The sequence below is a fragment of the Notolabrus celidotus genome, chromosome 16 (genome assembly GCF_009762535.1).
Source record: "Notolabrus celidotus isolate fNotCel1 chromosome 16, fNotCel1.pri, whole genome shotgun sequence".
Classification (NCBI taxonomy): domain Eukaryota; kingdom Metazoa; phylum Chordata; class Actinopteri; order Labriformes; family Labridae; genus Notolabrus; species Notolabrus celidotus.
The window spans coordinates 15,286,606-15,314,298 of NC_048287.1; the positions used below are offsets into that span (position 1 = coordinate 15,286,606).

The following is a 27,693-nucleotide window of genomic DNA, read 5'->3' on the forward strand; positions in this document are numbered from 1 at the left end:
AATCTTGTTGTGATGGTCTTGTCAGTTATCAATCATGACTAATCATAGCCTCTATGTACCTGACTAACAAGGTACAAGCTTTAGATGATGATTTATTTCTTTTTTTTTTTTTTTCTCAAGCTAATGTTTAAACAGTTCAAAGAAAAGAGACGCGTAATATGAAATATTGAAGCCCGAGGCTTCTTTTAGAGTGCTGAAATATTTCCAAACCGCATTATAGTGATGCAGGACAAATTAAGACTTTTACAAAATATGAGTATGTGTTCTGTCGTGTATGTGTGTGTGTGTGTGTGTGTGTGTGTGTGTGTGTGTGTGTGTGTGTGTGTGTGTGTGTGTGTGTGTGTGTGTGCGTGTGCGTGTGCAGGGGGGTGTGTGTGTGTGTGTATGTAGTTGTTGATACTTGCTGGGAAAAAAAACAAGATAATATCACCAATGAGCTCATCTGTGTTGGGGCTATGCAAACAAACTTTCTCTTCTCAGCAAAACTAATAGGATGACATCACCTCTGTGTGTGTGTGTGTGTGTGTGCGCGCCTCCATGAGTGTGTGTTTCCCTTACCTTGTTTACCGTAGGTCCAGTGCTCGGTCCAGGAATGGTGTCAGGTGATTGCTGAAACAAAAAACATACAACTGATAAGAAGCAACACAAAATGACACACATGCATGCAAACACGCACGCATACACACACGCACGCGCGCACACACACACACACACACACACACACACACACACACACACATATAGATATACATATATATAGATACATGCATGTATGCACTAATGGTAAACACACTGAACAAACAGGACTCTGAGATGAGAAAGACCAGTTATACCATTCCAAAAACATTAGTCAGGTTTTGTTTAAACAAACGGCAGAAAGAGTCATTAAACAAACACACATTTTTTGTTGATTTTTAGTGTTGTAACGCACAACGACACCTGCCTATGTCACTCCATTGTTCTCATATGTATAGTTTTTTCTCTCAAGGGCAAAACAAGAACTATTGACAAAAAGGAAGTGGTTCAAAAAACGTGTATCAGTTCAATCCTCAACACTAAAATGCAATGGTAGCAACAGTGAGTCAAATTTTAACCCCATAACTCCATAAATCTGTGCATGGTTTCAAAATTAGGCCATCATGTTGTAGCCTTAGCCCAGGGCGTATCCACTCCACCTCCACTTCCCCTTTCAGGAAATAAACTCTTAATCTTTATGGATTATTGTGGTGCCAGAGGAGCTAGAAGACAGCTTTGCCGCTGCGTTGACACATTTGTCATAAAACAGATTAAAAATGATAGTAAGTGTTGGATCAAGTAGAGCGGAAACAGCACGACGCTCAGACATCTGTTTCTGTATTTCTCTGCAGTGTAATACATCGGGGTGTGATGCACTAACATCGTGTCTTACTTTCTTTGCTGCTGCATTCAAATCTTTATTGTTTCCATGTGCTTTTTTTTTTTATCTCAGGTAACAATTCTTGCAGCTTAAGTCCTAAACAGGTTTACAGAGTCTTAGTGGTGCATAAAACTTACACAACAGATAAAATATCACTGAAATATAACGCATCATGTGATGTGACAGCATTGATTATGGAGGATTTCACTATTTCAATCAACTTCAAATAGATTTCCTGTATTGTGATACATATTTTATACTACCTATAATAAGATTCACCTCTTTAAGTGTTTTCTTTTTATTGTTTTACAACACTGAATCACATCAGTCTTTAGAGACACTTAGACAAATGTATTCAGAAGAAGAATTTCAGAACAGGTCTACATGGGAAATCTGGGCACGGATGGTTCTTTGAACATTATGATGACTGTGCTCAATAAACTGCAGCAGTGGCCGTGTTTAAACCTGTATGGACATGCGTCGTGGGTGATCAGATTATAAGTGGATAGCTCTAAGTTGATCACACACTGTTTGTAGGTGGTATGGTACGCATACTGTTACATTCTTTTAGCAGTATGTTCATAAATGCATCCAGGTTGAAGGACCCTCTGTTACCAGGACATTATTTTTATTATTATTTTTTCGCCTGTCATGTTGAGCATGTGCAAGCATAGTGTGTTGATAACACAGGACACAGACAAAACTAAGAACCCTCCAACAAGTGCAGCTAAAAGGAATCCAGCCATTCAGCATTTATCCATCTTATTCAAATCTTAGCCACAGCAGTGTTAAACCAGGGATCAGTCAGCTATAAGCTAGCAATAACGCAGCCTCTGGGGTAGAGGGACAAGTTTTAGAGGCTTCTGGTGTAACCAAGCAGCAACCTCCGGTCTCAAACTATGAAGCCCATGCAGAAGTGTTATAAACTGCACTACATCGAGAATCCGCTTGAGGCTGGCTGCAGAAACACCGGAAACCACATAGACATGAATGGGAAAAAGCCAATCTCTGCAGCATTAATAAACATGTTTACAGCCTGGTTCAAAAATATTAAATATTATGATTACGAGTTTTTGCCAAATAAGGACATGACTGACTTGACTCCCAGTCGGGAACACATAGTTGTTGGCTAGGAGGCTCAAACTCCACCTCTTTACATCACACCCTGCCTGGTTGAGTTCTGCAATTCCAATATGGCTGCCGCCGTCTATTTGCTTCAAGACAGCGTTCAGGAACAGTTGAGTGACAAAGGCAAAAAATAAAGGTTACAACTTGACCCAGCTTAGGAAGAGTTTCAATAAAAGTGCTGTGCATGTAGAGACACAAGACTGTTATTAGTGTCATTGATAATTTATAGTTATGTTCTCTGCTTTCAAAAATCCTAACAAGAAAACTTTGAAGGAGATGTGACTCCTCAAACTCATTGTATCTGCTCTCAGTCTCAGAACAATACACTATCAGCAAACTACAAAATATCAGATGCTGGTATCTGTTTTGAGAATCAGTGATCAAGGCACAAACTGTATCATTGACTATCACAATGTCAGCGTTCATTAAAGACAGAAAGATATGAGCTTCAGGAGTGCAAACAGCCTGTTCACTCACTCAGCAGTAAAGCAGGATCATTAAAGAACAGTCACTGGTTTGATTCTCAAGAGACCTAAGCCTAGAGTTGGGCAATATTGAAAAAGATGTTATCACAATAACATTTTTCATATCAGTCAATAACAATAATTTACACAATAAATAAATCATTCTTTCATACGATTTGAAAGGCAGATTTTTTTTTTCTCTTCAGTGAAAGACAGTTTGTTAGCTTGTATCAGGATTTGGTAGTCTAGTAAATAGCCAAAATATCTTAACTAATGAAGTTAAATGGCCTTTCTTGTCGAGCATGTTTTCACTCTGCTTTGAACTGGTAGGTTTTGCGCTTTCTTCAGTGTCTCTGTCGCTCATTTGGGCTGTTTCCATTCCGCTCCAAAAATCTTTAAGCCCGCCTACCTCCTACCCTGCAACATGATTGGCTGTTCCATGCCAACTTCTTCGTTTTAATGTTGGGTGGGAACTAGCATTTAAGACACACTATCGCCCCTTCCCTTTCTAGTGGTTGGCAGGTGTAATTACAGGTTTAAATATATCAACCAAGCGGCAACCTCTGGTCTGAAAATATGAGTCCAATGTGGAAGTGCTAAAAACTGCAGCTCATCGAGGATCCGCTTGAGGCTGGCTCCGGAAGTACCGATAACCACATACACACCAATTAAAAAAAGCTGATCTTTACAGCAGAAATAAACACACCTGGTACAAAAGACGAGTGTAGTCTGGATAGCTCATTTCTCGATCGGCACACACTGTACGGGGGTTGAATTTTTTTCTAACGCGGCAATTTCGAAGATATGTAGATTACGAGTCTTCAATGAGAGGCACAGCTGACTTGATTGATGCGGGAACACTGTAGCTGTTGGCGAGGAGGCTCAAAGCCCGCCTCTTTACGTCACAATCGCTCGACAGCAGCAATATGGCTGCCGACGATGATTGACCTCAAAACAGCGCTTCGGAAACAGATGGGTGACGTCACGGATACTACGTCCATATTTTATACAGTCTATGGTATCAACGTTTTAATAAACATTTTTTATATTTATGTTGAGAAAAACAATATCAAGATAACAATCAGTATCGTTTTGTCGCCCAGCCCTACCAGATCACTGCTGCTCTTTGCCGCTCACTAGCTGACATTAACAAACCACTCGATGATGACGAATAGAGAGACACAGAGAGATCAAATGATGGTACAAATGAGAAGCACCTAAGCGACTGTGGAAGATGGATGTAGATGAAGAAACATAAAGAGGAGAAGAGTGGGAGGCTGAACCAATCACAACAGTCTATGAATATATGACAGGGGACGTGAGCATGACAGATGGAGAGGGGGAGAGATGAGGCGGTGAAAGACACAGAGATCACTTTAATTATAATCGTCAAAGAGGGAAAAAGTGAGCGAGACAAAGACAGAGCAGGAGAGAGATCCATGGCTGTGGCTTTGAGCTGCAATAAAATGAAACAGAGAGATGATTAGAGAGATGTGGAGCAGTGTGTGTGATCCTTATTAGAGCCATGGAACTGCTTGGGATGTCCCGAACTCACAAGAAAGTCAGCCTACACAGGTGCACACACGCCTCTTCCAAAACAAATCAACCATAAGAAGAGGTGATTGACTTTTTTGTAGGGATAAAGGCCTTGCAAGGGGAGATTGTTTTAATTATATGCATTAAATATAAAAGATACATCCAGCAGCTTTTGAACTTGGTATAATAAAAAGCAGAAAAAAGGCCAGAATCGCCTGCTGGGATCTGTGTAGTGTAGTTTTACTACCTGTGTTTTCCTGCCTTTGTGATCGTCTTCACCTGTACCTTGTTGTTCACACCTTTAGTCTCTGTGTTTCCTCCTCTCTGTGTCAGTTCACTGTTGGATCATACCTGAATGTCAGACGTGTTATTGTGTTGTTGTGTTTCCTGGATTTGTCAAAAAGTAAGTTTAGTTATTTTCACTTCCTGTTGGTTGTGTTTCTGTTAATTAAAACTTTAATTTTGCCTGCACTTTGGTCCTCCTTTTGTTTTTGCTTATTCGTGACAATATATGCAGCACAAATAACATTGTAGCATTCATATAAAGAATGATTATTCCTTGAATGCCAAAAAAATCCTTAAAAGCTCTGAATGTCTGACTAAATCCATCTTTCTAATCTATTTCAATTCACATCCTGCCCTCTTGAATATCCACTAACTGTGTTTTGACACAGTCAAGCTAATGATTTTGTTTCTACAATTGAAATGGGTGCCGGTGTTTCTGTGACGCAGCAGCATGCCGTATGTTTACTTTTAACAGCCATGCTAAGTCTCTGCGATTATCCCCGTTTCTGAATCTCACACAACTACACAAATATTTAAAGCAACTGTTGCGAATGTTTCCGACTTCTTTTGCTATTTATTGAAGTTAGCATTCTTCTTCTTCTGTTATTTAATGAAGTTGGCAAACAGCTTCAAGATGCTCTATAGCCACCGCCTGGCGGGAATACCGTATTACAACCAGGCACCAGGGAAAACAATGATATCAGTACTTTCAAAATGAGATAATATTCACACTAACTCTGAATTTTTTAAAAAGAAAACGCATATTCGATCATTCAAAAATTCTGTCATAAAAGCAAGCGAACAAGTCATCCTGATGTTGCTGCACTGAGACGTCAAGCAAATTAATTTTGAAGGATAAGTACTCCAGTTCACACGTTCTGCCCATAGGCTGTATAAATAAAGGACATAGTATCCGTGACGTCACCCATCTGTTTCTGAAGCACTGTTTTGAGGTCAATCATCGTCGGCAGCCATATTGCTGCTGTCGAGTGATTGTGACGTAAAGAGGCGGGCTTTGAGTCTCCTGGCCAACAGCTACAGTGTTCCCGCATCAATCAAGTCAGCTGTGCCTCTCATTGAAGACTCGTAATCTAAATATCTTCGAAATTGCCGCGTTAGAAAAAAATTCAACCCCCGTACATTGTGTGCTGATCGAGAAATGAGCTATCCAGACTACACTCATCTTTTGTACCAGGTGTGTTTATTTCTGCTGTAAAAATCTGCTTTTTTGAATTGGTGTGTATGTGGTTTCTGGTACTTCCGGAGCCAGCCTCAAGCGGAACCTCGATGAACTGCAGTTTTTAGCACTTCAGCATTGGACTCATATTTTCAGACCAGAGGTTACTGCTTGGTTCTGCCATTATTCTCTGTTGATTTTTATGACTTCAATTTTAAGATCTTTGGATTTCTCATCGTCAGCTATAAAAAATAAGGAATGTAAAAATGCCCTGTTAGGTTTGAGTCTATTGTTTACACATAATATTCATTTCATAGTCCAAACAACTCGTTATCTAATTGGGAAAGCGCACTGCATCAGATGCATTTGAAATTAGAGATCACAGAGAAAACTGGAGGTCAGAGAAAGTCCAAAACCCACAGCTGTTCCCCCTTTCACTACAAATCCCGAGGCTGGACTTTCAGATTTACCCTCACTGGGAAACAATTTCAAAACAGCTCAGTCTTTGACTTAGAAAAGTGCCGACTCAGTGCGGACGTCCTCCGAGATATCAGTAAAGAAGAGAGTTTTTTCCTCTGTTTGTGTGTGTTTGAGGACTTGCAGTGTTTGGACTGGGGGTTAAGTAGAGCACACCAGCCAGCCAAGCACACAGACTAAATAAATTGTTTCTGACTCTCACTATCTCTGTCTCTCTCTCTCCTTTGTCTCGGTCACTCTATCTTATCGCTCCATCTCTTTGTCTCAGGACTGTCTGGTGAATACAGATCTCTTAGGATGTCTTTGTTTCACCAGTGCCATCTCTTCTCACTAACACACTAAAGACACACCAGCGCCAGAGGTGTTTCATTCAGGAGACGAGAGAAACGTGTGCAGGCCAAACAAACTCTCCTCCATCACAGGCTGCTCAGTCCATCCCTGTCGATACACCGGAGGCAAGAAGGGAAAGACAGAAGAGAGGAGAGAATGAATGAGTAGGACTGAGAGCTATAAAAGGGGGGAGCACATGCTGACACGCTTATCTGTGTGATGACTTCAAAGTGTGTATACAGAGAGAGAGAGAGAGGGAGCAGCAGAGAGCGAGGTCATTATCTGCAAGAAATGGATTACTCTCAGATTAGATTGCTGAGCACAGTGAAGAGCTGTAGCACGGTACGCTTGGCAGGCCTCCTCACACACACACACACGCAAGTTTCACATTCACACTAAGCTCCTGTCGACTCCTCGACAGATCCGTCATACAAGGAAGTCAAAATGGTGACATCAGTAGCTGCAACTCAATGGATACACACACGTGCAAAGAAAGGCACCTGTCATCTACACCTACATCTATCTGCCAGCACACAAAACCTTTAGTTTAAAAACACTTGCAGTTGCTTATCTGAGGTAGTTAGTAATAATCCAAGAAGGGAAATCCATGTAATCAAGACAAGAAGTATATGTGATACAATACTCGATCAATATTTGATGCTTTCTTGGTCTTAATTTATAGTAAACTGAATATTTCAGGGTATGGAGCGAACCATTTGATGTGAACTTGGCCTTTGATACATTTTCACTCATATAACAGACTAGAGATAGACAGATATGTTTTTTTCAGGGCCAATACCAATACCGATTATTTGTAGTCAAGGAGGCCGATAACCGACATTTGGAGCCGATATTTATGCGGAAGAGCACATCTGTGTTGCAGCCGTAAATAGTGCAATAGTGCAACTTTCTGGCGGCAAATTAAAGTGCTGAAAAATCCAAGTGGAGTGTACACCTAAACAGAAGCGAGTGCTCAGGTTGGAATCTTTCAAAATTCGCTAAATCACGTGGCAAAAATGACACCGTCTGCAGAAACGGTATTGCCAAATATCGGCGCCAACAGCGGTCGATGAATGATCTATCCCTATTACAGACCCATAATGATGTTTATGTTGTGCTTAGTTTTAAAACCTGATGTACTTCAGAGAGGTCGTAAAGAAAGCCGGCAAATCACTTGCATTAACATGTGTGACATGTGTGACATCAGTCCGATAAATTATCAGCCAATCCAGTAAAAGCAACAGACAGACTCTGCTTTTGTATTTACTACCAAGCCTTCACATTCCAACATTGTAGGTAGCGGGATGTGATCTAGCATTACATACACAGAGAGAGATCCACAACAAGCCAACAATAGAGTAAAAATGGTGTCACAAAAGTAGGATAGCATTTTGCAAAACATGTACTGGAAGAAAAAAGATATTAAAAAATATGTATCGAAGCTAGCATTAGCACCAAAGAACCCCTAATAAAACTGCATAACCATGCTCCAGGGAAATACATGATTCTATTATCTAGATCTAGCTATATTTATTCTGTCTACTAAAGAAGTCAACAGCATTTCCATTGGATTAGTAATGAAGCCCTTGAGATATAGATAACACAGAGATACATACATCAACACCATAGACTATAAATAATGGACGTAGTATCCGTGACATCACCCATCTGTTTCTGAAGCTCTGTTTTGAAGCCAATCGTCGGCGGGCCATGTTAGAAATGCTGAACTCAACCTAACATCTTTCGAGCTAGTGTGAGGTAGAGGCGGGCTTTGAGCCTCCTAGCTAACAGCTACACGGTTCCCGCCTGTCAATCAAGTCAGCTGTGCCGCTCATAATGGAAAACTCGTAATCCTAATAACTTTGAAATCACCGCGTTATGACAAGATTCACCCCCCCGTACAGTGTGAGCCAATCGAGAAATGAGCTATCCAGACTACACTCGGCTTTTGTACCAGACTGTAAACATGTTTGTTTCTGCTGTAAAGATCAGCTTTTTTGAATTGATGTGTATGTGACTTCCGGTACTTCCGGAGCCAGCCTCAAGCGGACACTCGAGAAACTACAGTTTTTAACACTTTCGCGTTGGCTTCAGTTCTTGTGGCCGGAGGTTGCCGCTTGATCAACACACATTTCTTCCTTAAGCAAGTAACTATGGCTTGTAGAAGAAATATGCTCTCTTATTATTAAGTTGTTAAAAAAAAATGAAGCAGTTTTAAGCATACTTCTCTCATGCTAAACCTTCCAGTGAAACACAGTGTTTCTTATGATAATAATAATAATAATAATACATTTTATTTATAAAAGCGCTTTAAAAGGTTCTCGAAGCGCTTTACAGGAAAATACAATTATACAATAGGAAAGCAAAAGGAAAACAGTGCAAAAAAAGCAAGAAAAGCAAGGCAGCAAAATAAAACAAAACAAGAAAAAAAAAAATCAATCAATTATAGTTTAAAAGCCTTTCTAAATAGGTGTGCTTTGAGTCCGGATTTGAATTTGGTGAGTGAGGGAGAGAATCTGAGGTGTTGGGGGAGAGAGTTCCAGAGGGTGGGGGCAGCGACAGAGAAGGCCCTGTCCCCCCAGGTTCGGTGCTTGGGTTTGGTGAGTGGGGTGAGGAGGTTGGCGTTGGTGGAGCGGAGGTTGCGGGAGGGATGATATGGCTGTAGAAGGTCGGTGAGGTAGGAGGGAGCTAGGTTATGGAGGGCTTTATAGGTGATGAGGAGGATCTTGTACTGTATTCTGAAGGGGATGGGAAGCCAATGATAGTTGCATCTGATGCTTTAAGAGAGTGTGAATGTGTGCCCAGTCTCCCTCCACCCTTCTCTTGGCCTTTCATCTTACTAATCTCAATGTATAATGCAGTTATGGATGTGAAATATCACCGACAGACATAAAAACACACCATACGCCACTGTTTTGCTGCATAATAACACAGAAATGAGTTCATCTTCTGGAGAATATCATCAACCTTCCTCCAGGACAGAGATCATAAATTCTGAGAGCTTGCATTATGAGTGTGATAATCTCATTCACAGTGCAAATGATGTGTTTTGAGAAGCACACTGTATGTTTATGTCGTATCTTGGGTTTGTGTTCAAGCTTAAATCCACAAAAAGGCTCAACTTCACAACAAGTGGTGACACCAAGTGTACTTTTTCATAATTTACATCCAAATGTCCCATTTGAAAATATATAATCTTGTAACACGTGGGAGCCACAATATAATTTTGAGTGGGGAGTCGTCCATAAATACATCAGGCAAAGAAAGGAAGACAAAGACACTGCAATCCCAAACAGAACACTGTAATTAAAGTGGGGAAGCTGCACAATTCAGCCGGGTTTTAAGAAGCTTTATGCAAACCTATTGATTTCTTATATAAAAAGACGGCAATGGTGGGATAATGCATATTTCACACCGAAGTCTTGCTCACCTTGTTGGAGTTAATATGAAACAAAAGGCCAAATGCACAGCCTGTATGGTTAATGTGGCCAAAACAACCTATGGTAGAGCATTGTTGTTGATATTTATAGGCTAACCCAGGACTTCCACCAGATCCGTGTCTGGTCCGTCTCTGATCCGTTGGACTGCCGGACAGCTGGAGTCATGTGACCAAGGTTTTCCTGCGGCAATTACTGCATTAATGAATATCATCCTCCTCTTCTCGTCCATGTTGTCTTTATTGGCCTCTGAAAACCTCTAACCTGAAGACTCCAAGTCTGGCTTCAATAATCATGACAGTTTGTTGTCGTAGTTAAGTGAAAAACAATCTGGTGATAACACAGAGTGTTTTATTCTGTGTTTTGCTCTGGCATCCTGCAAAAATAGAAGTCTTGCTTATCTGATCAGGAGGGCTCCGGCATGCCCAATCAGAGACTCAGCCAGAACGCAACGGAGCGGATCCAGTGGAAATAAACACATTGACTAGAATAGAAACCTATCTAGACACGGATCCTGTCGAATTTGGCCATAATGGTTTTATTAGAAATGTTTATTTTTTGGGGTTGGACAGACCCTTTATTGAAATCTAAACTACCTCTCAGAATAAGGATTATGTGTTTGTTTCAGGACCCCAATTCTGGGCCTGCATCTCTAGGACCCTTGTGTAGTTTCTACGGTTAGGGTTAGGATTAGGACATTCAATACTTACTCGTCCTTCGTCATCCATCTTGACGCTAAAATGCCTTGTCCTCTGCATTCCAGTGCACTGGGTGGTGCCATTGCACACTACAAGGGTCTTTGAATTGCAGTCCCAGAATTGTGGCATTGAATCTGCAGCTTCCAGGTCTGCAGACATGCTACTCAGCATTACAGTGACATGTCCCACATTGTCCCACACAAACGTACTCTTTGTCCCACATTTGGCTTGTTGGCACCTGGTCACCCTAACCCGGAGCCATGCTCTTTTACCTTACAAGTATACTCACACGTGTTTAGGTATTACTTGTGTTGGTAATTTTGTGTTGTAAATACTCACAGACAGGGCGTGAAATTAACACCTGCCAAGCGCCAATGGTGGGTAAAAAAATTGTTTGGCGTATAAAACAAAAACACATACTCGCCAGTGGCCGATAGAAAAAAATTGTGTTGCATGTGAGGTCATGTTTTCATACTTTTGCCCATTTTTGCCGACTGTAAGGCTATTTTGACCCTCGCGACGCGCTGTACTTGTGTTGTGATTTGGTACACGGCAGGAAGAGCGCTTCGAGGAAGATGTGGCGACACATTCCCGTCATTAAGCCACCACAAACGAAAAGGATTACCAAAGAGGCAGGAGACGATCAAGAAGAGGAACAGACAGCTAAACGGAGTAATGTCACTATAAGTTTTTATTTGTCCGGTGAAAAATATTTTTGGCCGGTACATTTTTAGAGGTCACTAGCCAATGGCAGATACTGCTCACAAACATATAAGTGTGTCTCAAATCTGTATCTGAACAATGGTCAGCTCATCAGATGAGAACACTTGGCATGTTTCCCTTCTTCAGTGTGGTGAGCTTGTAAGTGTAATGGGGGCTGAAATAAATAAAGTGTTCCTTTAAGCGAATCCATTCTCTCATGTCGTATCATTGCCAATGAAGGACTAATAATTAAATACCAGAGCATGTCAGGACAGAGTAGAGTAGGACAGGATTCAAAGGTAAGGCTGCAGAAGGCTGGCACCAAGAAGGCGACACTTTGCCTTGTGCAAATCAACAATTCAAATCACTTCATAAGTGATCATCAGAAAAGCACACAAGGTAATTAAGACACTTCTTTTGTTGGATGTTTGGCAAATAAAAAAAACCCAAAGGTTGCAACTAAAAGCAAATAAAGCTAAAATGTCACTAGAAGATAAAGCGCAGATGTGCCAACACGAACATGTGTGGCTGTTCAAGTGTTCCAGGTTAAGCAAATCCAGCTGTCAGTGTGCAGAGAGACCCACTCTGCACCGAGCTGCCATACCTTTACACTAGTTACCCACGCCTCATCACACTCACCCACACATGCACACAGACAGCAAGTTGGATGAAGACAGAGGGAGGAAAACTCAACATTTTTCTTGCTGCTCGGTATCCCCTTCTTTTCTGTCCCTGCAGCTCAATCACAGACAGTGAACAAAAACATACACTGATACTACAGCTGACAGACTGCTGCTGCTGAAGTCATCCTCTTTGTCTTGTTTTGAATATTGAATTTGTATAACCAGTTTAAGCTCTTAAAGTTTTGGGCTACTGTTTGGAGAGAATGTAATCATATTAACCAGACGGATAACAGGGAGCGCTAAGCAATAACAAGATGTAACACGACATAAACTGTTCCCCTCCTCTGTCCAAAGAGGCTTTACACCACAAATGTGCATGTATTTATCCCATTTTGCATTTTGTCCTGGCACTCTGTCTCACATTCCCTCCGAGGGAATCAGGGACACATTTCCTCCTGGCTGTCTCCGATGATGAAGATGAGTGGAGCGGACACTTTGAGCAGGAATTTGGCCTGTCAGGTGTTTTCGTTCCACATCAGGGCACACCGAGTCACACACATTTACTGCTTAGTAGACACATCATCACAAGACAGAACCAGGGGATGCCATGAGATTAATTTTAGAGGGTTGGGCTACAAATGTGTCCCAGTTGGACGGGGGAATGTTACAGAGTGGCTGTAGTAAAGGTAAAACACACTATAGGGGAATCAATAACTCAATATGTTGGACAGTACTCACTGCGTTCCCGGGACTTTTTAATGCTCTCTTTCCCAAAAGCTCGTACAGAAACTGGGAAAGGGGCTTTTAGGTATTCTGCACCCTCAGCCTGGAATTTATTGCAAAATGGCTTATAACTCAAGGAGCTGGTGTCACTGAATGTTTTTAAATCTAAAATGAAAGACCTTGAAGCTTAATCTTTAGGATGTCATTGTTTTTAGTCGGATAGGTACGATTACTCGAGTACTCGAGTACTCGCAGTTGACCCCATTATTAGAATAGCATTTTGTTATTCGCGCACCTGGCAAGATACCTTGAAATCATACAGCGTTACATGTGTGGCCATGTGCTTTTTGTTTTCGCCAAACTGAATATACTAGGTAGGAAAAAAATTAACGGGATATAAACATTTGTATTCTCTGGCCACAGCTTCAGCTTTAGAACACACAGAGCCAGATTTCAGCAAAAACAACTGTTTTACGGCGGCTACGGCAACTCTTTAGGAACACGTTATTCAACTGAAAGCGAAAACACAACAAACACAAAACAGTCTGCGACACCTGCGACATGTTGGTTAAAAAAAGTAATGTCTGGAAGTACTTCAAAAAATGATGAAGTTAATGTGCAGTGAAAGATATGTGGCGTTAAACTTGCATACCATAGAAATACTAGTTTGATGATTAACCACATACTCTTAAAGCACAAGGAGAAAACAGCAGAGACAGATAACAGGCAGTCTTGCATCACGTCTTTTGCTCGCCCTGTTAGCACACGTTGTTGTGATGAAACCAGTGTGGAGAACATTAGCCTGATAATAACCAAAATGGTTACTGGAGATATGCTCTCATTAAGTTTTGTGGAAGGAGAAGGCTTCAAAGAGCTGATCGCGTTAGTCGAGCCGGAGTACAAGCTACCATCACAGAGAACAACAACTACAAGAGTGGAAGAGATGTATGAGGAAAAGGCAGCAGAGCTTACTACAATGCTGGTCTGGTAGGTCCGTGTCCGACAGACTTTTATTTATTTATTTTTGTTTATGGTTAAAAAAAATTATAATTGCGAGTACTAGAGGAATCGTTCATTAGGAAATTCGAGTAATCAATTACAAGGATTACGGTAAATTCCCATTCCTAGTTTTTAGTGTATCTTGTTACAACTGCCTCCTAGGTAGCGGCTCTTTCTGCGACAAACGTTGTGCTTGTAAAGTGTACTACAGTTATCTGTGTGTCTCATAGACTGTATAAAATCTGGACGTAGTATCCGTGACGTCACCCATCTGTTCCTGAGAGCTGTTTTGAAGCCAATCGACGGCAGCAGCCATATTGGAAATGCGGAACTCAACCAGGCAGAATGTGACGTAGTGTGAGCCTCCTCGCCAACAGCTATTTGTTCCCGACCAGGAGTCACGTCAGTCATTTCCTTATTTGGGCAAAAAACTCGAAATCTTAATATCTTCTGAACCGCCACATTAGAAAAACATTCACCCCCCGTACAGTGTGTGCCATTAGAGAGATTAGCTACTTAAACCAAAGCTGTTTTTTTAAACAGGCTGTAAACATGTTTATTAATGCTGGAAAGATCGTTTTTTTTCCCATTCATATCTATGTGGTTTCTGGTGTTTCTGCAGCCAGCCTCAAGCGGATTCTCGATGTATTGCAGTTTATAACACTTCCGCATGGGCTTCATCGTTTGAGATCAGAGGTTGCCGCTTGGTGCGTCTATGTCTGTAACTTGTGGGATTTTTTTGCTGCTGACTGTCTTGGCCAGGTCTCCCTTGGAAAATAGATATTTAACCTGGGACCAACCAGGTTAAATAAATGTATATAGATAGATAGATAGATAGATAGATAGATAGATAGATAGATAGATAGATAGATAGATGAAATAATTCCATATCAGTGTTTCAAAATAAAAATCTAATCTTTGCTGTCACAAGGGTTTGGGATGGTTAGATGAAAGCAAAAAACAAGATGTAGGAAAACATCACCTGGAGCTCTAATTACCTCACCTACAATGGGCACTTGTCTATTTAGCACTTTATGAATACGACAATTATTTAGCTGAAAAATATTTGAATATGCTTCACAAGTGCATATATCCGTCCATATAAATATGTATGAGTGTGTATTTGAGAGTGTGTGTAGGTAGGTGTTTGTGTGTGAAGTGAATCTGCTGGGTACGGTAGTGTTGCCTTGACTACCAGAGTGTGAAGGTATGATGTCTAACATCAATTGGTTATTATGGATGTAGCACGCGCACAACATAGCCTACACACACACACACACACACGTACACACTGCCTCTGCGACAGTAACGTTGGTGTCAAAATGAAAACACCTGAGTCGTGACAAGGTTACGAAACAGCCTCGCGGCAAAGCAAAGACAGTATCCTTGAAAACTAAAACATTTTAAACGTCAAGCCAAAATGAGACAAAAACAAGGACGGTCGGACGCTGGGTCGGCGGTCTCTCTGAAGTACTCACGCTCTTCTTCCGCAGGTGCAGCCCGTGCTTGAGTAGTCCTGGCAGATCCCGGATTTTGTGTTTGAGCTGAGCCTGGTCTCGTGCGCTCCGGTTCCATCGCAAACCTGCGAGCAAGCCGTCCTCTGCGGGCTCAGAGTCCTCCATGGTTCGTCTTCCTCCTGTGTGTCCTCGAGCTGCCCGCCTGCGTCCGCTCGAGCTCGGGGGTCTTCACTGTATCCTCACAACAAGGCGCACCGCCGCCCGCGCCTGTACGCCATTTCCCCCCGCCTCGCGCTCACACTCAGCGACCTGCATTTGCAACCAAAGCGCGCGCAGCGTTAACGACCTACTCAATGTATTCCGCAGCACGCGACGCTGCTGCTCCACCCAATGGCTCGAGCGTCCTACTCCTCTGTATTGCCAGGTTGATGTGTGTGTGGGGGTGTGCGGCGTGTTGGGGGGGGGTCACAGGTGCACAGGAACATTGCATCACTTCCACCTTTCATTCTTTGACTAGTCTAACAAAAGAAAATACCAAAGTGCGTCTACTCCGACATATTTTAACTGTCGCACCGGTACACTTGACGTATAAACTCTATGGTTATTTTTATATGTCATACATTAATAACAAAACTAAAGATAAAATTCTAGAGGAGTACAAAAAACAAAAGGTACACGGAAGGACTACGTCATCACATTACCTGGCTCAAATTTCCATAGGTAAACAAAGAACAGCCACAGAGAGTACATCTCTCTATGTGTGTGTGGGTGGGTGTGTATGCTACTTGGCAAAGCCTATTTTTCAAGTTTTGGAGCAGTGCTTTGTCCTGACTGTGAAACAATTCTTTCTGGTTTAACCTGAGGGCAGGAGACAGGGGAGCTGAAACATGAGAAGGTCTCAGCGCTTGGGCAGTTGAAAACGACTCACCATGTCTTTCATTTGTTTCTCCAATCTACAAACTTTTATCATGTCCATTAACAGTACATCACTTCAGTCCTGTAGAGTCCATGCATCTTACATGGTTTTGGTTGCAGTGTAGGTTCAAAAAAAGTGGTTAAGTGTGCAAACTACTTTTGAATTATTATCAGCTAATATTGCAGAGCTTGGATACCAAATTTTGAATGGTGAGTTTGTCAGTCTTAAGGTAACAACTGCAGCTGTGATACTACTAGGTTCTTCATTATTTTGAGAGTTGTGTTTTTTTGTCACCAAGTTAAACAGTGGTTCTGTTTCTTAAATCTTCACACTTCATCTAAAATCACAAACGAAAGGGCCAACATGGCAATAGTTTCACCCCTTGAACTATGAGAATATCCTTTTTTTCCATTCATTTCCTGATACGTGTTTACATTAGTCCAGCAGCAATCAATACTACATTTTTTTAAACGGGAAATGAAGCACAAAGCAACAAATACTGTAAGAGGGATTTATGGTCAGCAGGGTTTGTTTATGTCGTGTTTTTCCTTAACATTCCCAAAAATCAGTTGCGCTCAAAAACAAACACAACATTTTAGACACAGTGGCCAAGTAGGGTAAACATGTTCTATCTGTAAATTCAGAAATGCTGCAAAGTCAAAGACCCATAAAAATAGGAAATCAATGCCTCATAAAATATTGTGTATCTTGCCATCTGAACATACATGTGTTTTAAAATTAGCATTGTTTGTAGATTTGCAGCCTGCTTCTTGGGCTGCTACAACCAGTTTGCCCCTGTCAACCACTTACACAGAATTTACTTGTCTGTATAGTAAATACCCCCAATCTATTTAACAACACCTATTGTTATTCTTAAGATATTTCTGAAAAAAGAAAAGTCAAACTAAAAATCCTCTGTAAACAGTGCTGTTCATGGCCATAGCACATCTTTAGAGTTACTTGGCTCTGCTGTTTGAATGTAAAGTTAGCACACAAGGGGCACAAACTGGGGCCGTAGGTTTGAACAGGAGCAACTCTGTATACTTCACAGGCAAGTTGGCAGCCTATATAATGTATATAATACTATTTCAAACTGACACCACATTATAATAGACAATAAAACATATTCATTTGAATCTGAATCCACAGCAAAATGAGTGATCAACCCATGTTCTATAATAAGAGAGTGTATTCTTTAGAGAAATTGACTGGATGGTTGAAAAGTGCATTGCATTTGATTAAAGATGTCAAGTGAATGTGATATGAAAGAGAATTAATATGAATTTGGTTGATCCGAGAGAATCTGAGGCTGACACTCTAGAGGACATAAATCTAAGCTGAGTTCAGCTCGAGTGCAGTGGGTTCAGTTGTATAACTCAGATGTCGAGTCTGCTTTCCTGATAGAACTTGTAATCTGGGATAATAGGCCCCTTTCAGGGACTCAGATTATACCAACACCATCGCTGTCAGAGGTAATGGCCCAGCTAGCTGTGGGGTACATTCATTCATCAACATGTTGAACTGAAGTGTGGTGTTGCTGAATTCAGACTCAGATTAGGAAAAGCAGCAGTGATGTGCTCTATAACAATGAACACACACTTATGACTTCATTTTTCAACGTCTTTGCTTTTCTCTATATTCATATTGTCACCTTTTTATGACAAAAATGTCATCACGTCAAAAATAAGAAACAATTTAGGGTAAAGATAAAAAGCAGGGTGACTTTTTATCTTTAAGGTATTTTTAATGCCTGAAAACTCTGCCGGGGGATAGGCGTCAGACAAACTGATCAACTGCACAAGGCCAAAACAGCTTCCTTTTACATTTTCCACAGCAAAGATTCTTAATAAGTGATATGTTTGGCTTTAGTACATATACATATTCAGGACAAAATCAACAAAAGCTATTTTTATACGGCCAGTTAAAGGTGCTATACTAACATCCCTTTGACGTCCCTCCTTCAATATGGATGTCTCAGAGGCCTGATGGTGGGACCAAGTAGTCCCACTGCTGAGCTGGTATAGTAGGTAATAGCAGGGGCATCACAAAGATACAGTGGGATCACAATGTGAAATGATCGCTATGAAATTATAAAAGCATGATGATGGCAGGCATTAAGGCGCTGCAATATGAAAAGGAGTAAAGAGATAAGAGGTACTACTTTGTCAATAGGGGGCACCAAAACCAACCCAAATTGAAAGCTACTTTCAGGAGCTTTAAGATGTGGTTACATGTCATTTAAAATAGAAACCATTGCAATCTCTTAACCAGGACAGAGATGCAGGAATGTGCCTCTGTGTCCAAATGTATATCCACCCCTGGCTTCCAAAGAAAATGCATTGCGGTCAGGGTTGCCACATCCATTTCTCACATACAGCCTTCAGATTCTTTAGAGTCTGTCCTGCATTTTAACAGTATAGAGTCAAGAAATGCAACATGGCCTCTAAGACAGTTGGTTCAACTATGGAAACTATGTGGAAATTGTACAAAATGCAAATGTCAATTATTTCCGGTTATTTGTGTTTGTGATCTTCTCGGCAGCAGAAACAGAATCTTTGTTCTGGCCTCATTAGCGCCGTAATCTGCCAAAGCCACTATTGAATTCATTTGTCCTTTTTATAAGTCATCGCTCAAATAGCTGCCTTCTGAGATTTGGTGGCTAGAGCTGAAGGAGAGCAATGGTCAGCTGAAGAGATAGTGTGCAAAATTCTGTGAAAGATGACAATTTTGCATGCACTGAAATAAACACATTGGACATTTTATCATAATTCATGCAGTGGCATCCTGCAGTCATGTGTACTTGTGTCACATTGGACAGCACAGAAGTCCAGACGCTAATTTCCAAAGGAACCAGTTTGACACACATGACTTGCTGAGTGAATCCAAAAAAACAAGAAAAAATGTAATGAAATGTGTTTAGATTTTCAGCATCCAGCAGCTGACTAAAAGTGAAAGAAAGAAACAAGGAAAACATGCACATTGTTTACTGAAACGCTGAAGAAGCAAAAGAAGAAAGAGGGGACTTTGGGTTTTCTTGGGGGATGATTAAATATGCTGCTCCGCTGTCCCTGGGGAGCACCGAGACCAGCCGCATGACACACAAACACATATGCACACACAGCAGAATCAAATAAACCTTATAGTACAGTGTTTGAATGAAGGAGCCCTACATAGCAGTGCACATACAGTACAATATAAGGCTACATGATGATGCATGGGGAGAAGAATGGATTGAAGGGGGAGGGGGAGAAAGGAGGAGATGGGGAAAGAAGAAGCGAGAGGAGCAGGAAGGCCGAAGCAGGGAAAGAGAGATAGTAAACCAATTACCATAGGACTGAAAAAAGCCTTTCATCCCCAAACTGTCACCACACACGCAAATATACACACTTCTATCTTTTCTCTTCTGCCTCTGTCCTGCATACAAATACAGTATCTGCACGCACACACATGGTCGGACATCTCTCTTTATCACTCACTCGCACACATATTCCAAGCTCTCTTCAAACAAATGCACTCTTGATTAAATATTGAGGAGTGCCTGTGGCAAAGTGAGCGGAGATACAATTCCTCTCGTCTTTTATGGAGCTCTCAGTCGTTGGAAGAAGTGGAAGAAAAGGAAGGGAGAGAGAAGAAGAGGCAAGGACACAGTGGTCTAAGAAAAAAGGCACAAAGGGAAGGATGAAGAAGAGTGGAGACAGTGAAGTATGAGAGGAGAGAGAGGAAGGGTGAGAAACCAGCTGGACAGTGATGAAAAGACAGCAAAGGAGAAACTGACAGCAAGACCAGAAGACGGCGCAAAATCAGAATGGTAAGAGAAATGAGGCAAGGACAACTACATTTGAATGTCTCTGAAACTCTAACACAGTATGACAGATAAGGTCGTGTTTTGAAGAACAGAAGCAGAGCTCACAACATGAAAAAGCTGATACTGTCTCGTAGCAAAAACACCTTTTTAGCTCACTACAAAATACTTTTATACTATGCCAGCAGGCTAGCTAGTTTGCTGGTCCATCCCTTTGATACAGACTGAAATATCTCAACTAATGGATGGATGTTCGGAAATGTATCCAATCATGCATGATCACCAGAGGATGTATCATGTAGTAGTAAAAACTACTAGTAAAAAGTAAAAAAAATACTTTCAGAAGTATAATTTTTGGAAAAAAACTACTCATGTACATGTAATGGAGTAAATGTAGTAAAGCACCATGGCATTTCCACCACGGCACTAGAACACCGTAACGATGTTGTTACACTCTTGAACTTCTATACCGAACCACACAATGGCAGAATATTGGTGTCACGATGTGTAATTTTACACAGCGTTGCAGAACTGCAGGAGCTAAAGAGGCACAACTGTAGATAATCAGTGCAAGCTTCACACACACACACACACAAATTTACAGAGAGGCCATTTTGCCACTGTTACACCCCTATTATTACCTGGTTGGTAGCCAAGTAATAAGCAGGATAATGTACATTGAGCAGGTGATTATAGAGATGAGAATCCCTGCAGGCTTAGCAAGACCCTAACAAGACTGACACAAGGGCAAAATGGAGAATATTTTTAATATAACTTTTGATTTATTTTGAGAACACTAACTTTGATACAATCCAGCTTGGATAAGGCTTTGTGTAGGTGTCTTGTTTACCCTGTAGGAATTCTCATACGCATAACCACCTGTTTACATAACGTTATCCCTTACTTTGTATCTCCAGGGATCTGTGTGGTGAAATAATCACACCAAACCTGCCATTGTGCGTTTTACATTAAAGACAAGGTGTTGCATAGGGCCAGTCCTACTGACACACTTAGGGACCTGCAATAATTTATGTACTTTTGTGATTTTTCATTCATTGCCAACACTTTGTGACTAAATATGATAATACTAGATGACATACCAACAGCATCAGTTTGAATCTGTTGAGTGCTAACTAGCTAATGTTAGCATGCTAACACATGACACTACAACTTAGAGTTGCCAACCGTTCAGTGTTTCCCAGAATTGTTCTCTTTTTTCACCAGCTGTCCCGGGAAAATAAAAATCTCACCCGGGAAACAATTTGTCCCATTTTTTGGGTAAAATCCAAAAACCTCATTTGATTTCCTTTGTTCTGTAGTCTAGAAAGGTCCCCCGTGCTTCTGCGGCTATTTAAAATTGTCTCTGTTTTCTCCCCATCTATGGGTATGTCACACACGCACGCCCTAGCGCTCAAAGCGGCTCAAGCAGGGAGGGAAACTTGACCGCAGAGAGACAGCGAGCTTAATTGACCGACGTACTCCGCGCTGACGTCTTCTTTTCACCAACTTTTGGCGACTCCATTTGAAATGGGAGGAGAGACGTGCAAGCCACCAGCATGAAAAAAAAAACAGATACTAGTTACAATCCTGACTATGCGACACTGTCAGAGTTTGAATGGGTACGGCCATCCAACGGAGACAGTTTTTCCGCCACATGTGTTTTGTGTCCGGCGAAAATCTCTGTAAAATATGAAGGGAAAAACGCATTGGAAATCCACGCAAAAACAAAAAAGCATCAAGCTGCGGTATCAAACAAAACAAAAACAAAAAAAAACAAAACAGGCAGCCATTGCAACTTTTATGACCAAAAAAGGTTCACCAGAAGAAGACAAGATTGCAGCAGCAGAGCTTACCAGTGGACAGAATTGTATGTTCATTTGGTCAGTCTGAACGGGTAAAAGTGGCCAAGCTCTCCGCCCCGAACAATTGGTCAAGTGTCCCATTCTTTTTTACAAATCCAAGGTGGCAACCCTACTACAACTGTGGCCATTACTTGCAGTTAATCAATACAAACATGAGACTATTAGCATTTTCTTTATAAAAGTTAGCACTTTTTAGTTAGCATGTAGCTAATGGAACTATTGTGTATTATCACAACTTCACAGAGCTGCTAGCATCATTACAGACCACTGGGTCTAAGTACTTTGGCAAAGTAGTAGGTAAGTTAGAAAGTAATTGAATAAATATTTCAGTATGTAAAACTTGGTTTCAATTTTGTTCAAGGGTAAATATATACCTTCAATCACTGACATGGGCATTTCAGCATATAGAGTCAAAAATACACTTGAGGCAAAATATGAGATGGGACTCTATAGCCAGCCCATACAATGACACACAGTGGAAAACTGTGAATGGCATTCAAGCTGAGCCGTTGAGCCGATCACAATTAAAAAGCCATTAGGAAATAAATGCTTTGAAATTGTGTGGGCAAAGCAGAGAGAAGTCCTTTCTTCACTGTTGCATCACTGTGTCAACCCCTCAGAGAGAGCTGAACACACTCCACTATCACAACTACACGACAGCCATCTAGTGGTGGCTATGGATTACTGCACACCTTCCTTTTTCTTTTTCCTTCTCGAACTCTCTCGGGATTTCAAAGGCATGTGACCAGGCATTTCACACGAGAATTTTTAAAAGATCAGACACTGTAGTGGATGGATGAAAGAACACCCAGGGGCAGGTGGGAATAGAGTGCTCACACACTGCAGTTTCTTTCAAGTCAAGTGAAAAGGTATCTCTGAACATAAGGAGGGAATGTGTGTTGGTTCTGTTCAATCTTCCAGCTTCACTTTCAGAAAGAGGCATGTGATTCAAAAATATTCTTTCAAAATTGCACTTGATCATTCATGTCTGAGTTTTTGTGTATAACCGGAAACAACCATAATATTTTGCGTTAACGGGTTTCAAATTTGTTGGGGAAATGTCTATGGAAGTAAAATCTACTGAAGAGGTGCTAAGAGTCATGTGCCATCACTTTACTACAAATCAAAGTGTGTAATCCATAGTATTCTCTGTTTTTGTTTACATATCAATATACAGTGCTATGTTACATGGAAAATACATTATATTGGATGAAGACAGCATGTATTGGTATTAAATTGGATAAGCAAAAAATTTAAATAACATCAACTCAAACATGATATCTTTGTAAAGAATGCAAACTTTGGCACATCAGTTCAAGATGAGCTCTTGGAAGACAAATCTATGGTGGCCCTGAGGGACAAAACAAATTTACATAAGATGAAACATTTATACAAAGTTGGAGAGAAATTTACATTTTGGAAAACATTTTTACATTTTCTAAAGCAACATTACATCAGCAAACCACTTTTACCAAGGCCAAAACAAATTTACATTTAAGAAAACAGATTTACAAAAGATGAAACACTTTAACAAAGCTGAAGACAATTTTACAAACGACGAAACACTTTCACCATTAAGTCTGACTCCGTTTGACCTGACTCCGTTTACCCTGAGGCTATGTGGTCTGAGGCAGTTTAATCTGAATTCTGACACATGATGAAGGTTTTGCGGAGATATGACGGAGCTTTTCCTGACAAATGATGCTTTTTCATCTGAGGTCTGACACCTCACTCTGAGACCTGAGGATGTCCTAATATGTAAACCATGTCCATCTCCGTTTGGTTTCTCTCCATCAAAACAAACTAAATGACACCTCACTCCATCACTTCCGAATCACTTCTGGTATTTGGTACATTCCCTTTCCTTAAAAATGAAATGCTAATTTGTTTCAGAAATGGTAAAAGTGTTCCGTTTGTAAAATTGTCTCCAACTTTGTAAAAGTGTTTCATCTTTTGTAAATTTGTATCCCTAAATGTAAATTTGTTTTGCCCTTGGTAAAATTGTTTTTTTGATTTTGTAATTTTGTTTTATAAAATTTAAAAATGTTTTCCAAAATGTAAATTTTTCTCCAACTTTGTAAAAGTGTTTCATCTTTGGTAATTTTGTTCTGTACTTCAGAGCCACCGTACAAACCAACAATCTGTCCAACTAATTTTGCTTGCTGAAACCCATCCCACTGTTTTTGCACAATGTTAATAGTACAACTAACAGTATTTCCAGCAGTATTTCCATTAATTTGAGAATGAATGATAATGAAAGAATAAAAAGAGGATCTGACTTCAATGTGAAACGGGCCAACCTAGAGAAGAGTTTAAGCAATCCTGTGTATCTTTGAGGAGGCGTCACAATTTATACACATGTTAACGAAACAGAAAATATCGTTAAAATAAAACAATTAAAGAATTGTGCTGACTTAATTTACAGTATTTGCACATTCCCACCCACAAACCTTAATGGGATGTAGAAACTGTAACACATTGGTCCTTCCTTTCATAGAAAATTCAGTAGAAGCACGAGAGGAACAAAAAAAGTAGAGCAAGAGGAAGCCTTGAAGACATCCTGTGGATAAAACTTGTATGCAAGTATGACTAATGTTTCCAAGAATGTGATTAGAAAAAAAGGTGTTATGCATATGTATATGAATTGTGCTAGGTATGTCCTGCATGCCTCAGCAGAGACCGAAAAAATATTTTCATTTTTCACTTCCTATCTCCTTTAACCATTCATGATTCTTCATGCATACATAGTTCAGAACATAGTTAATTAATTTATCTATTACTCTTTCTTTTTTCTTTCTTTTCTGTCCAGCATTGAATCCCAGATTTGGTGGCCTAAACATGAAACTAAACATTTGAAACTTGGCAAAAAACTGTTGATGTTGTATGGGTCTTGTGCACAAGTTTGAAAAATTTACTCCATTACACCCCTGAGAAATGTTTTAAAATCCACTACCCCTGGAGTGTGTTTGACCTACATACAGTGGATATCAAAAGTCTATACACCCTTGTTAAAATGCCAGCTTTTGTGATGTAAAAAATTGTGACCAAGATAAATCATGTCAGAACTTGTTTCACCTTTAATGTGACCTATAACATGAACAAGTCAATTGAAAATAATTGGAAATCTTTTAGGGGGAGAATAAAAGATAAATAACTAAAATAATGTGGTTGCATAAGTGTACACACCCTCATATAACTGGGGATGTGGCTGTGTTCAGGATTAACCAATCACATTCAAACTCATGACAAATAGTAGTCAGTAAACACCTGTCATAATTTAAAGGGACTTTGATTAATCCCAATAAAGATGAGCTGTTCTAGGAGGATTTTCCTGACTCTTCCTCAGTTGCATCTTACAGCAAAAGCCATGGTCCACAGAGAGCTTCCAAAGAAGCAGAGGGATCTCATTGTTGAAAGGTATCAGTCAGGAGAAGGGTACCTTTTTTTCCCATGGCATTAGATATACCATGGACCACAGTGAAGACAGTCATCATCAAGTGGAGAAAATATGGCACAACAGTGACATTACCAAGAACTGGACATCCCTCCAAAATTGATGAAAAGTCGAGAAGAAAACTGGACAGGGAGGCTTCCAAGAGGTCTACAGCAACATGGATTTCAAAGGAGCTGCAGGGATTTCTGGCTAGTACTGACTGTGTACTACATGTGACAACATCTCTCGTATTCTTCATATGTTTCGGCTATGAGTAGGGTGGCAAGACGGAAGCCGTTTCTTGTGAAGAAAAACATCCAAGCCCGGCAAAATGTTTCAAAAACATACATGAAGTCTCCCAAAAGCATGTAGCAAATGTTTTATGGTCTGATGAAACCAAGGTTGAACTTTTTGGCCATAATTCCAAAAGGTATGTTTGTCATAAAAACAACACTGCACATCACATAAAGAACACCATACCCACAGAGAAGCATGGTGGGGGCAGCATCATGCTTTGGGGCTGTTTTTCTTCAGCTGGAACCAGGGCAAGAAATCAAAGCATACATCCAAATCAACAAAAGCATGGCTTCACCAAAGGAAGATTAAAGTTTTGGAATGAACCAGCCAGAGTCCAGACCTGAATCCAGTTGAATATCTGTGGGGTGGTCTGAAGAGGGCTGTGCACAGGAGATGCCCTCACTATCTGATGGATTTGGACCTTTTTTGTAAAGAAGAATGGGAAAATATTGCCAAAAAAAACAGAATGCTGTAATAAAATCAAAGGTGCTTCAAACAATTATTAGTTAAATGGTGCGTACACTTATGAGGCCACATTATTTTAGTTTTTTAATTTTATTCTTCCCACTAAAATATTTGGGTTTTTTTTCAATTGAATTGTTCATGTTATAGGTCACATTAAGTGTGACATGATTGATCTTGCTCTTAATTTTTTACATCACAAAACCTGGCATTTTAACAAGGGTGTGCAGACGTTTGATATCCACTGTAGGTATATAGGTAGACATACTGTAGGTATCATGCCAAAACCCACAAAATGATCTAATTCTCATGGTGAAAACCCAGCAGGAAGTTTGCAGTTTTAAGTTAAATTTCAAAATAAAGCTTCTCACGACCCACCATTTGTGTCTCGTGACCCCCCAGGAGGTCCTGACCCACACTTTGGGAACCTCTGCGTTAAAGAACCCTGTATGTATCACCATGAGGCAATGTATAATTTCCACAGAACTGTTGTACTTCATTTATTGCAAAAATGATGTTATGATATTTCTTAAATAAAGCTTTTTCACTGGAATTTAACAGTTTCATTTCAGCACTCCACCCCTGTATGTTTCAGCCACCCTACCTAAGTGTTGACTTTTTGATTTAATAGAGCGTTTATTGGTTATTCTGGAGCTTCCATTTTCTGAGTAGCCTTCACTAGAGGAGGGGAAACTTTTTCTAGAGGATGTATGTAATTGATACCCTTTCATGTTTTTAGTTTAAAAGATATGTTGAAAAAGTTGAAAAGGGTAATTTTGGAAAAATCTGATCTACCATGGTTAACGGCTGAAAACTCTACAAGCTACTAAATGGACATCGAGGTTGGATTTTGCTTCGTAGACTGCCATCAAAAGTTGTTCCTTTAATCAACATTTTATTAAAAACAATCACTGATGAAAGATTTTCTCTGAAGTTTCATACACATTGCATGGGCTTTTTCTTCGCGAAAAGCCGTTATTAAAATGTCAAGCCGCAAATCAGAAAACACTGCATCAAAGATACATTCCTGTTTTAAAATGTCTATTTAAATCAGTTTCAAAAGAGGAAAAGGTTTACACTGTGGATCATCAAGAAAAATAAACTTGCATTGACTTACATGCTCAAGCAAAAAGCAGAAATGAGAGTCAGAGCTAATATTTCAAGCTCAACAAACTTTCTTCCAAAACAGGCTGATTGGGTATAATAGTCACAAATAAATCATGAACTAATTCAAAGAACAGAGGTTTAAACTTAGGATGCCTAAAGCTGAATGAAAGTGTGTCTATAGCTTGGATCAGCGTGTCTATAGCTTGGATCAGCATGTCCTGTTGACCTAAATTGCCACAGTCAATGAGCTATTTTTAAGTCTCAGATTGTCCACTAAAAGTACCAGAACACCCCAAATCAACACTCCTTTCTTACGACATCATCCACGTAGCAGACACAACATCAAATACTATTCAGGTCATGGCTTCATCTGGCCCGTCTT

At 40.4% G+C, this 27,693-nt stretch overlaps 1 protein-coding gene across 1 annotated transcript in view; it reads right to left on the reverse strand.

Annotated features, from left to right (window-relative positions):
• rapgef5a (Rap guanine nucleotide exchange factor (GEF) 5a) overlaps window positions 1-15,894 on the reverse strand; it is a 72,112-nt gene extending 56,218 nt beyond the window's left edge. The window contains exons 1-2 of the mRNA XM_034705180.1: window positions 15,454-15,894; window positions 559-609 (exon numbers count right to left, since the gene is read on the reverse strand). Of these exons, the coding sequence (XP_034561071.1) occupies window positions 559-609; window positions 15,454-15,597 (195 nt within the window). The 5' untranslated portion in view covers window positions 15,598-15,894. The remainder of the gene's footprint in view (window positions 1-558; window positions 610-15,453) is intronic.
• Between the last annotated feature and the right edge of the window lie 11,799 nt (window positions 15,895-27,693).